General features: G+C 40.2%; 1 protein-coding gene across 2 annotated transcripts in view; it reads right to left on the reverse strand.

Annotated features, from left to right (window-relative positions):
- Nucleotides 1-11,709, reverse strand: part of LOC126408965 (cadherin-6-like) — a 331,509-nt gene that overhangs the window by 87,406 nt on the left and 232,394 nt on the right. For both annotated transcript variants that reach the window (XM_050074787.1, XM_050074788.1), the window contains exon 6: nucleotides 7,095-7,282. In XM_050074787.1, the coding sequence (XP_049930744.1) occupies nucleotides 7,095-7,282 (188 nt within the window). The remainder of the gene's footprint in view (nucleotides 1-7,094; nucleotides 7,283-11,709) is intronic.

Here is an 11,709-nt window from a genome sequence, read left to right on the forward strand (position 1 = left end):
CTGTGGTTAAGGTCTGGTTAAGTTTAGGCACAAAAACCACTTGGTTAGGGTCAGGAAAAGATCATGGTGTGGGTTAAAATGAAAAAGAAAGTGACAAACACATAAGCCATGAGCCTGCTCCGCCTCAAGCCGGTCGCGGCACACCATACGCCCGCCGCGAGCCGTTCAGCACCGGAGACAGTCGGACTAATGGGATGTCGAACCAATGGGCTGTCGAACCAATGACATGGACCCAAGTACTGTATGTCTGGAATGTAGTTCCGGCTCTACGTTTGGCTTCAAAACAACTCTGTCTCATAATATTACATTATCATTTCATAGCGTGGTGAATGTGTAAGCTACAAGTTGTCCACAAGAGCATTTTGGAGTCATTTGATGGTGTATTTGACTAGTTTTGAGGGAGAGAGGGACCTGTACTGTTCACCTCCATTTCAGCGGGCAGCTCTGCCCCACCGATCTCAGAACAGCACGCACTGACAATAAAGGTAATGTACCTACTCATATAATTATAGGGATTACGGCAATATGTGAATTTGCCAAAATGTCGAACTATCCCTTTAATAAGTAGTAAAGCTGCTATCACTTATTTTTGTTTGTGCATGTTCATAATTGCACTTTGACACAGGATTTTTTTCTTAAAGAAATAGATGTTAAGTTCATGTAACTTGTTACTGTTTTGATAAAGGTATGGTTATGTCAGGGTTCTTGCCTAGCCAAATATGTTCATTTTCATGACTATTTTAATCTTGTTGAACTTTCATGAAGAACCACAAACAATAGTTTACAGTTGTATAAGAAAGTTGCGATGATGCTACTGTTTTTACATCTTTTCAAGTAAAAAGTCATTACAATATGCTGTTTTAAAGTTGCTTGTTTTGATGTATATATATCAAATTTTAATGTATGTAAGTTAAGTTTTGAAATATCTGGCTTTATGTCAAAAGAGATACAAGCTGTATACTTACTGTCGATTGTTCTTCATTACACTTAAACAAATTTCAAATACATTTCAGGGTTGTGGTTAGAATTATTTGCACAATCTAGTGTTTTATTTGACAAACTTACTTCAATTGTCTAAATAAAAAATACAATAAGATTTCAACCATTCCAGTTTCATTTACTTCCATTTATTGTAAATGATGTATGTACAAACAGTACTTGTTTCAAATGAAGGAGGGTTTTTGCATTTCCTGCCAACTTATAGCATCCTTTTTTAAGCAACTTTTAGCATCTTTTTCCTTTACATTAGAGCATTTGTTCCTGCCAAGACACAGAACCTGCCGGTGAGGAAAAGTAGTCTTTCAGTCTGTCACGCTGCTCCTTCGCAGTTCTGGTAGCATTTCGATCTCCGCTAGCAAGCACTGACTGAAGGGTGGTGTCACTGCGCCAGCTTCCAGGGGTGATGTGATGGTCCTCATCCTCTATGTCTACCAGAGCAGGGGGGATGTAGGTGTCTGTGGCTTGTGCTCGCAGGTAGTTGTGCAGGGACAGAGCAGCCAGGGTTATCCAGGACACTGCCTCTGGGTCTAGAGGAATGGCTTTAAGAAAGACTCGCCATCTGTTGGCAAGTATGCCAAAGGCATTCTCTACCACACGTCTAGCTCTTGACAGTCTATAATTATAGATGCGCTGCTCATGGTCGAGATGTCTGAAGGGGTACGGCTTCATTAAGTGTGTGTGTAGTGGAAAAGCCTCGTCCGCAACAAACATGAAAGGCATGACAACATCTGTGCCAGGTAGACTTTGAGCTGAAGGAACATTTAAGAGGGTGCTGTCCATTGCCTGTTTCAGGTCCGAGTGGGCATAAACACCTCCATCAGACACTCGGCCTTGAGTACCGACATTAGCATACAGAAAACGGTAATGAGCGTCTACCACAGCCATCAGGACTACAGAGAAATGAGACTTGTAATTCCTGAAGGTGCTCCCACTGTTGCTTGGTGGAAGGATGGCAATGTGTTTGCCATCAATGGCACCGAGGCAGTGGGGAAACTGCCATTTGTTCTGAAAGCCACTGGCCACCTCTCTCCACTCATCCTCAGTAGTTGGTGTCTACTCAATCAAATAGAACAAAACAGACAGAGGAGAATCATTATAGTGACATCAATCTATTTGTATATGTGATTTATTATTTATTTATTTTATTTTACAAATGTAAGAATTATGTCTGACATGTTGCATTCTTTTACAAATGTAAGAATTATGTCTGACATGTTGCATTCTAGCTGCTTCAAAATAGATCTCACCTTCAGGTAATCCTTCTTGAGGACATGGTGCAACACCCTACAGGCCTTCTTTACAAGTACACCAACAGTGCTCCTTCCAATACGGTACTGGAAACTTAGTGAGGAAAACGACTCTCCTGTCAAATGGAGATTCATTGTAACAAATTATTTTGTGTGTGTGTGTGTGTTTTGAGTAGCCTGATAATGACATTAACAATATTACCTGTTGCTAAATATCTTAATGTAATGGACAGTCTCTCTCTGGCACTGATTGCCTGTCTCAGTTGGGTGCTGTTTTTAGAAATGTATGGAGCCACCAGTTGGAGCAGATCGTTGAACTGGTCCACATCCATGCGGAGAAAACTTCTGAAGCTGCTTCGATCATCTGTCTATACAATACAAGAAGCAGACTTTTAATACGTTAGCAGTAACACAAACTCTCTCTATGAAGACACTGTTCAGTTCAGAAATATTGTTGTCATCTCAAGTACTCATTTTATATGTAAAGTTACATGTAGTGTGTGTTTGTGTCTGCAAATCACATCAGTAACCACTATAGAGGGAATCGCCTTGTTGTTTACAAATACTTCTGGGTAGAAAACCAGCAGAGTTTAGCTATACTGTATATATATATATATATATATATATATATATATATATATATATATATGTATGTATATATATATATATATATATATGTATGGTAGTAACTCAATAACTGTAACCATCTGTGAAAAAATATATTTTCCAGCGGATGTCTTCTGAAGCTGCTTCGATCATCTGTCTATCCAATACAACAAGCAGACTTTTAATACGTTAGCAGTAACACAGGCTCTCTCTATGAAGACACTGTTCAGTTCAGAAATATTGTTGTCATCTCAATCACTAACAATCATGTTAGTTACAACATGATTGAGCTAACTGGAGTAGTTTCATGTCGTATCCGACAACAGGAGGCTTTTAACAGATGATGTCCAGATGTTAGCTTTGCTAACTGTCACTGTTAGCAGCAGCTACTGATGCTTTCTAGACATCGTGATTTCCCAAAACTGAATAAATACCACACATAGCAACACAAAACTGCTTTGCCAGCTCAATCATGTTGTAACTAAGATATCCGCTGGAAAAAAATATTTTTTTCATGGACCGTATATTGAGTTACTGACTTACAGACACCGCTAACGGCTAATGTTAACAGCTAACGGTTAGCCCAGCTAATCTACGATGACCATGTTATTAATTACAAAACGTGCACACAGAAATAGTAATGTTTGTTCGATCATTCTGTTTATAGACTTAACAAACATCAGATTAGTCTAAACGATGATATAGTGACGTGAAAAATGCGATATATAGCTAAACTCTGCTGGTTTTCTACCCGACGCTAACTGCTAAATGCCAGTGGATGCTAATAAATACTTACCTCCAACTCTCTTTGCAAAACTGGCATCCCAAGTTGGCCTCTTTTCCCGAGCCACGACCGCATCCACATTCTCCTCCTCCTTCTCCTCTTCTTCAGACTTTTTTCAATGCACATAAATGCCATGACAACAAGTGCTTCCTTCTTCATTTGTGTTTGTTTTGCTCATCGATCGGTTTTTCTCTTACTATGGCGGCGCAAGTGGATGACGTACACTGATGCGGTGCACGCTGATGACGTTGCATATTGACGTATGTCGTGACCGTGACCGTAGTAAACGGCCATCGTACAATCTGCACACATCAAACTTGACGTCGTACCAAAGTTTATTAGATCCACGTCGCACAGTGTGTCATGCAATGGTCTTATAAGATTGCTAAAATCGCACAGTGTATAGAGGGCATTAGGCATGGATTGGGGGGTTTGTACTGGGTCATGCTGGACACAGAATAACTGCCTCTGTAACTTGAAAAAGAACAATAAATAATTGATCTAAAAAAAAAAAAAGGAAATGCATCGTGTTACGTAATTGGCACAAGTGCTTTCAGTTTTTATTATTATATAGTTTAACATTGTATATGTAACTCCTAGTACCCGGAAAAGGGGAAATCTCTGAATTGGGAATCAATTTTAACAATCTAGATCTAAGACTGTATCTAGGGTTCTCTATACAAAATAATAAACTCAATCTGGGCACAGGGTTTCTTGATCCACTGTGTTCTCTAGGTTGTTAAGGAGATTGGCAGTAGCAGACTCTTAAAGGAGTAGTAAGACCTCCAGCCCACACACAAACACACATGCAACCAATGTTTATGAAAGGCAGAACATTATTTCAAAAGCTTCATATCAGTTTTATCCACAGTGCACATTTCCCTTAATGAATGTATGCTTAAAATTAAAATACCTCCTTCAACCAAAAAATGAGACCCAAATAAACAAATAAAAAAGTAAACATCCAACAAAAGACTGTAAGGGTCCATTAAATGTTCAGAAATGTCCATACAAAGAAAATAACGTTATATCCTTTAAAGGTTGCTTTTTCCAGTTGTATTCCTTTAATGTGAAAAGTTCCCTTAACCCTTACCCCTTTAAGTTGCTTCACATTGGTTTGTGTTCCTTTGAAAAGGGTAAGAGTTCTCGTGTTGACTTTGGCAAATAAACAAACAACACTGAGATTTCAGAATTTAAAAAAATGCAAATAAAATAAATTTCCTCAGTTTAATTCCATGTGACGTGCTTCCTACTGCCCCTCAAAGTGGCATAGTCCACGAAGCAGTATTCAGATGACACAGCATCCATGTCACAAAAGGAGATCAGAGCAGTTTATAAACAGTCCTAAAGTCTCTTTATATAATATACTAGAGCTCAATTAACAAAGTATGTATTAACATAATAAACATTTATAACTAACCTGTCTCCAAAGTTCTTTAAACAGTTTTTCAAGGTATTTCAAAAATAACACAATTACACAGTAACCTCCACATTTCACACACTTCACTTTTTACAGTGTACACATATTGACTTTAAGCAACTCTTACCTTTCTTGCATTTCACACAGCACTTAGAAAAAATCTGAACATCCACAACTCCAAAGTCCCATCCCCCTCCTCCTGCAACTCCACCTCCCTCCAAAAGCCTACTCCCCCCTCCTCCATTATACGTCCTCATTACGTCTATGATAGACGTAGGTGTCGGCAAGCTAATGTTAGATACACGGAAGAGGAGAGCGAGTGTAACACGCCAAGAGAAGAGTAGAAGAGAAGGCAACACCGGAGTTTTAAAACTCAACCGGAGTTAGTGGTGACTGATGAGTTTTAGAATAAGGTTACAGTGCTAACGTTAGATAGCAGGGTTAACGTTACTAGTAAGTGGAAACGCACAAGGAAGATAACGTTAATGTTTCAGAGGCTACACTACAGTAGGCTAACGTTAGCCATTAGCATGGATGCTGTGTTGTCATATAACGTTATATGTTATATTAGAAGCAAACTAAACATAACGTTACCTGTCCTTCACAGTCAAACGCAAACCCGGGGGGATTTTACGTGAGCGGTTACGTCAAGCGGCTTCCATGTGGGGAAGACAGACAGGACGTTCAGCCAGTGATTGGTCAGAATTTTCTTAGAACCATCTGAGAATGGTATAATTATGAGTTTGTATCTCTGGTGGAATTCACTTACATTTTAGTATACCATAAGCCTATTAATAGCATTTTAACCTAAACAAAGAAAAGAGTAAAATTTCCAGAAAGGTAAGTCGCTTTAACACATTACAACTACACACAATTACCTTATGAGCTCAACCGAAGCTACAGCAGCGGCTATGGATGTAGCATTTAGCTTGGCCTTTAGCATCTATGCCGCAATTAAGCTAACAATGTAGTCGGCTAAACAGCTCATTAATATCGGTCACAGTATACACAGAACTTCATTTCACACATAATATCCTGACTGGTTTTTGCTCCATACATCATGAAATAAAATGGCATATTACCAAAACGTTAAACAAAGGGATTTTTCCTGGCTAATAAGCTAAGTAATCAGGGTATCCATGTTAATAGGAGACAACTCCCAATGCAGCTTTTCACCATGAAATCCTCTCCCACACAGTAACTCAGTAGCTCTGTCACTCTGCCAACTCTGCCGACTTTCACTTCAATATTCGTGAAGTTATCTTGTCTCTCCAGGTCTAATTACATGTTTCTTACACTAAGTAGCTATTGGCTGTCCTAAAAGTCGCTTAAAGTCGCTAAATGACGTCATCGCCTAATTTGCATAATTGTCCATATGCATGTAATTGTAATGGAAGCTGTAGGTGAGAGGAATAACGTCGTGGGAGAGACAAAAACTGAGTAAAAAACACCCTGAATATGCTTAGAACTACAAATGAACCTTCTTTCAGTGATTTATATTAGACAAAGAAAATTTTACATTTACATCCCGCCCTGACTGCAAGCCAGGTTGGGATCAGCCAGCGGTGGCTCTGCGCATGTACAATTCACTTGCAGTCTAGACACAGAGGGGTTAACATCTCCTGCTCTGACTGCTGCTGGGAGGGAGGATTGGTCTGCCTGTAAGTGCTTAAGGGCGGGGGAGGAGCCCACGGCAGCATCTGCTGTTCGTTGAGAAGAATAAGAACGATACATGCTTTCACGTCAAAGTCTCCAATAACATCAGAAAAAGTCGCTAGATTTGTCGCTAGTCGCTTTTTGAAAAAGAGTCGCTAAAGGGGTCTGAAAAGTTGCTAAATATAACGACACAGTCACTAAGTTGGCAACACTGGTTTCTTAGACACCTGCCCTTGCTACATGCTCTGCCGTCAACATGGGGGAGTTACAGTTGTGAGGAGTTTCTTTGCGCAGCCACTAAGTCTGTCTACCTTGCTCACGATGCCTTCAAGGAAAAATCGAAAGTATGTAAACTCCACAGTTTAGATATCTTCCCTCTCACCTTGCTGACGCTGATGACTCCCTCCTGGGTGTCTTTGTCAGTGGAGATGTCAAACATGTCCATGCCGTCTCCACTGACGATGGTGAAATACATCTCAGCGTTCTTGCCGATGTCTCTGTCTGTGGCTACAATTCTTCCAACTGAAGTCCCAGACTTGGAGGACTCTGGGACTCTGAATTGGTAAATACCTGAAAACACAGAAAATAAGACCATTAGTTGCTTGATATAAAACTGATGCTCGGTAATGCTGGGAGTTGAGTTGTTTTTTTTTTCTTTTCTTTTTTTTCACACTTTGTTGCTGCTAGTATCCTCCATGTGTAAAATAACTTATATATTTAAGATATTTTTTGGGGCTTTTTAGCCTTTAATGTATAGGACAGACAAGCGTGAAGGGGGGGGGGGAGTGACATGCAGCAAAGGGCCACAGGCTGGAGACGAACCCGGGCTGCTGCGGCAACAGCCTTGTACATGGGGCGCCTGCTCTACCACTAAGCCACCGACGCCCCGTCCTGGTGTTCTTGAGATATCACATTCACAAGAATGAGATAGATGCAAAGTCACAGTGACCTTGACTTTTGACCTTTTGCCACTAAAATCTAATCACTTCATCTTTGAGTTCAAGTGGACATTTGGGCCAAATTTTAAAAAAATTTCTCACAGGCACGCGGATGCAGAGGCTTATAAAACCAATAATGTGCCAGGTATCAGCTAAACCTCCAATTTGGTTGGGAAAGCACCTGGACTGGGCCACTTCCCACACTGCATTACTTTTAGGGCCGTGCCAAATTTTCAAAGGTAAGTCCACAGATAGAACAACTTGTGAACTTTGTGAAAATGTGTAGCCCTCTCATTTATGTAAACTGAAGCAGCCCGTCAATGCAGTGGGTAAGCCAGTGCAAATGACTCAAAAACAAAAAGTTGAACTTGACTCAACTTTTGCTGTAAAGAAACATCATGTCATCCAGCAAGGTGCTGTGCTGGCCAGTCGAATACATGCAAGTATATATTCCCAGTAAATTACATTGTAACATGAATGCACAAAAGGTCATTTTTAGCTACAAAAAATGCTTCATCAAAATGTTATAAATTCATTTATTCATTATCCATAACCACTTATCCTCTTCAGGGTCACGGGGTGTTAGAGCCTAACCAAGCTGACATTGGGTGAGAGGCAGGGTACACTTTGGACAGATTGCCAGACTATCACAGGGCTGACACACAGAGATAGACAAACAATCTCTCTCAAATTCAAACTTAGGGCCATTAAAAGTCACAAATTGACCTAACCTGCATGTCTTTGGACTGTGGGAGGACCACAAGGGAGAGAGGGATGGAGAGCCCAGAGAAAAGTCACGCTAACATGGGAAGAACATACAAATTCCACATAGAAGGGCTGGCTGGTTTGAACCTGGAGACCTTCTTGCTGTGAGGCAACAGTGCTTACCACTACACCACCATGCTGCCCCCAGGTTGTAATAATTCTCAATAATTTATCACTTATAGGTCTGGGTCTGGAAGGATGGTATCTAGGTTTGGACCCCCGGGGATGGACACGGATGGCAAGTTAACATGGGGGAAACATTATGGTCATTTTGCTAACAAGAGGGATGGTGCCACTCAAATTGCCTAGTGTGAATGCCATATAGCTGGGTCATGTCCAGTGATTCCATGATGGTGAAAAGCTGAGGTCTGCTTCTCAATGGATTCTTTAATCTATTAAAGTTAGAAAATTTCTCTAAATTTGTGAGATCTCAAAATCCAAAATAGCTACCATCGCTACCATATTATAATTATGATTCTGGCTATTGTGGTACAATATGTTGAAAGTAAATATTAACATCTGATAGTATATGTATGTGACAATAATCATATGTGTACAGTAACAGTGGAAGTATGACTAATGATAACAGCAGCAGCAGGAGGCATCAGGCAGGACCACGGCAGCAGCACAACCACACATGTCACACTATCCAGGCACCGCTGTGATGGAAGTTAACCTGCGAGACAGTGGAGCACAAAGGCTCCAGAGAAGAAGCCTTGTTAGTAACACGCAGTATGGCCGAGTTAGCAAGATGCAGTAACAGGACATGAGAGAGAGAGAGAGAGAGAGAGAGAGAGAGAAAAGGAGAGAAGGAGAGAAGGTGCCCGGTGTATTATAGGAGGTCCCCCGGCAGACTAGGCCTAATTCAGCCTAACTAGGGGCTGGTACAAGGCAAGCCTGAGCCGGCCCTAACTATAAGCTTTATCAAAGAGGAAAGTCTTAAGTCTAGTCTTAAATGTGGAGACGGTGTCTGCCTCCCGGACCGCAACAGGAAGATGATTCCACAGGAGAGGAGCCTGATAGCTGAAGGCTCTGGCTCCTGATTTACTTTTGGAAGACTTTAGGGACCATGATTAACCCTGCATTCTCAGAGCGCAGTGTTCTAGTAGTTTGTTTTAAATGAGAATTAAAAGACAAATCTTGAATAAATAAGATAAGATAAGATAATGAATAAATAAATAAGATATAAAATAAATAAGATAATAAGAATAAATAAACTTTGCCAGATTTCTCGATATGAGTGCAGCTCTATCCAAAGTGGGATGAATGCCGTCTCTCCTAATAAGACCAGGTTTTCCCCAGAAAGTTTGCCAATGGTTAATGAAACCCACATCGTTTGCTGGACACCACCTGGACAGCCAACGATTAAATGATGACATGCAGCTAAACATGTCATCAGTGGTCAGATTTGGGAGGGGTCCAGGGAAAACTACGGAGTCCGACATAGTTTTTGCGTATTCACACACCGAGGCAATATTAATTACTCCGAGGTTTCTTACGGTAGTGTTAGAGGCCAGAGCAATGCCATCTAGAGAAACTATGTCATCAGATACAGAGTCTCTGAGTTGTTTGGGGCCAAGAACAATAACTTCAGTTTTGTCTGAATTTAACATAAGGAAATTGGTGCTCATCCAGGTTTTTATGTCTTAAAGGCAGTTATGAAGTTTAGTTAATTGATTAGTTTCTTCTGGCTTCATCGATAAATACAACTGTGTATCATCCGCATAACAATGGAAATTTACAGTGATTTCTAATGATGTTACCCAAAAGGAAGCATATACAGTATAGAGTAAATAGGATTGGTCCGAGCACAGAACCTTGCGGAACTCCAAAACAAACTTCACTATGTAAGGATGATTCATCATGAACATGAACAAACTGAAAACGATCAGATAAATAAGATTTAAAACAGCTTAGTGCAGAACCTTTAATGCCAATTAAATGTTCCAGTTTCTGTAGCCGAATTTGATGGTCAATTGTGTCAAATGCCGCACTAAGATCTAATAAAACAAGTACAGAGACGAGTCCTTTGTCTGAAGCAATCAGAAGGTCATTTGTAATTTTAACTAGTGCTGTCTCAGTGCTATGATGCACTCTAAATCCTGACTGAAATTCCTCAAATAAATTATTATCATGGAGAAAATCACACAGCTGGTCTGCGACTACTTTCTCAAGGATCTTTGACATAAAGGGAAGATTAGATATTGGTCTATAGTTGGCTAACACCTCTTGGGTCTAGGGTGGGCTTTTTTAGGAGAAGATTAATTACAGCTACCTTAAAAGACTGTGGTACATAGCCTGTTAATGAGGATATATTGATCATATCTAATATATGAGTGTTAACTAAAGGTAAGACTTCCTTAAGTAGCCTAGTTGGGATGGGGTCTAAGAGACATGTTGATGATTTAGATGAAGAAATCACTGCAGTCAATTCTTGAAGAGAAATCGGGGAGAAGCAATCTAAATATATATTAGGTCTTACAGCTGTGTTTGAGGGCAGATAGGTACTATCTGAGGACAGGCAGTCATGAATTTTGCCTCCAATAGTTAGAATTTTGTCATTAAAAAAGCTCATAAAATCATTACTGCTAAGGGCTGAAAGAATACAAGGCTCAATAGAGCTTTGACTCTCAGTCAGCCTGGCTACAGTGTTGAAAAGAAACCTGGGGTTGTTCTTATTTTCTTCTATCAAAGCTGAGTAATAGTTTGCTCTGGGATTGCGGAGGCCCCTCTTACACGTTTTGAGCCTGTCTGCCCAGATTAAACGAGACTCTTCCAGTTTGGTTAATCGCCAATTCCTTTCAAATTTTCATGATATTTGTTTTTACTTACGGGTTTGAGAGTTATACCAAGGAGCGAACTTTCTTTGCTTTGTTAACTCCTTTTTAAGAGGTGCTACGGAGTCGAGTGTTGTTTGCAGTGAGCCTACGCCGCTATAGACAAGATGACCAATTCGGGAGAGGTTAAAGTCGGTACGGGAAACCTCTGTTACTGAAGGACATGGTATTAAATTTAACAACGGAGGAATCATTTCCTTAAATTTTGCAACAGCAGTAGAGTAACTGTTGCTGAGTGGCGTATAATCGAGTAAAAAGAAATCAAAAGTAATCAAATAATGATCCGATAGCGAGGGATTCTGTGGAAAGACTGTTAGGTTATCAATTTCAATTCCATATGTCAGAACTAGATCGAGGGTATGGTTAAAACAGTGAGTCAATCAATCAATCAATTTTATTTATAAAGCCCAATATCACAAATCACAATTTGCCTCACAGGGCTTTACAGCATAAACGT

This window comes from Epinephelus moara, chromosome 21 (assembly GCF_006386435.1).
Source record: "Epinephelus moara isolate mb chromosome 21, YSFRI_EMoa_1.0, whole genome shotgun sequence".
Taxonomy (NCBI): Eukaryota; Metazoa; Chordata; class Actinopteri; order Perciformes; family Serranidae; genus Epinephelus; species Epinephelus moara.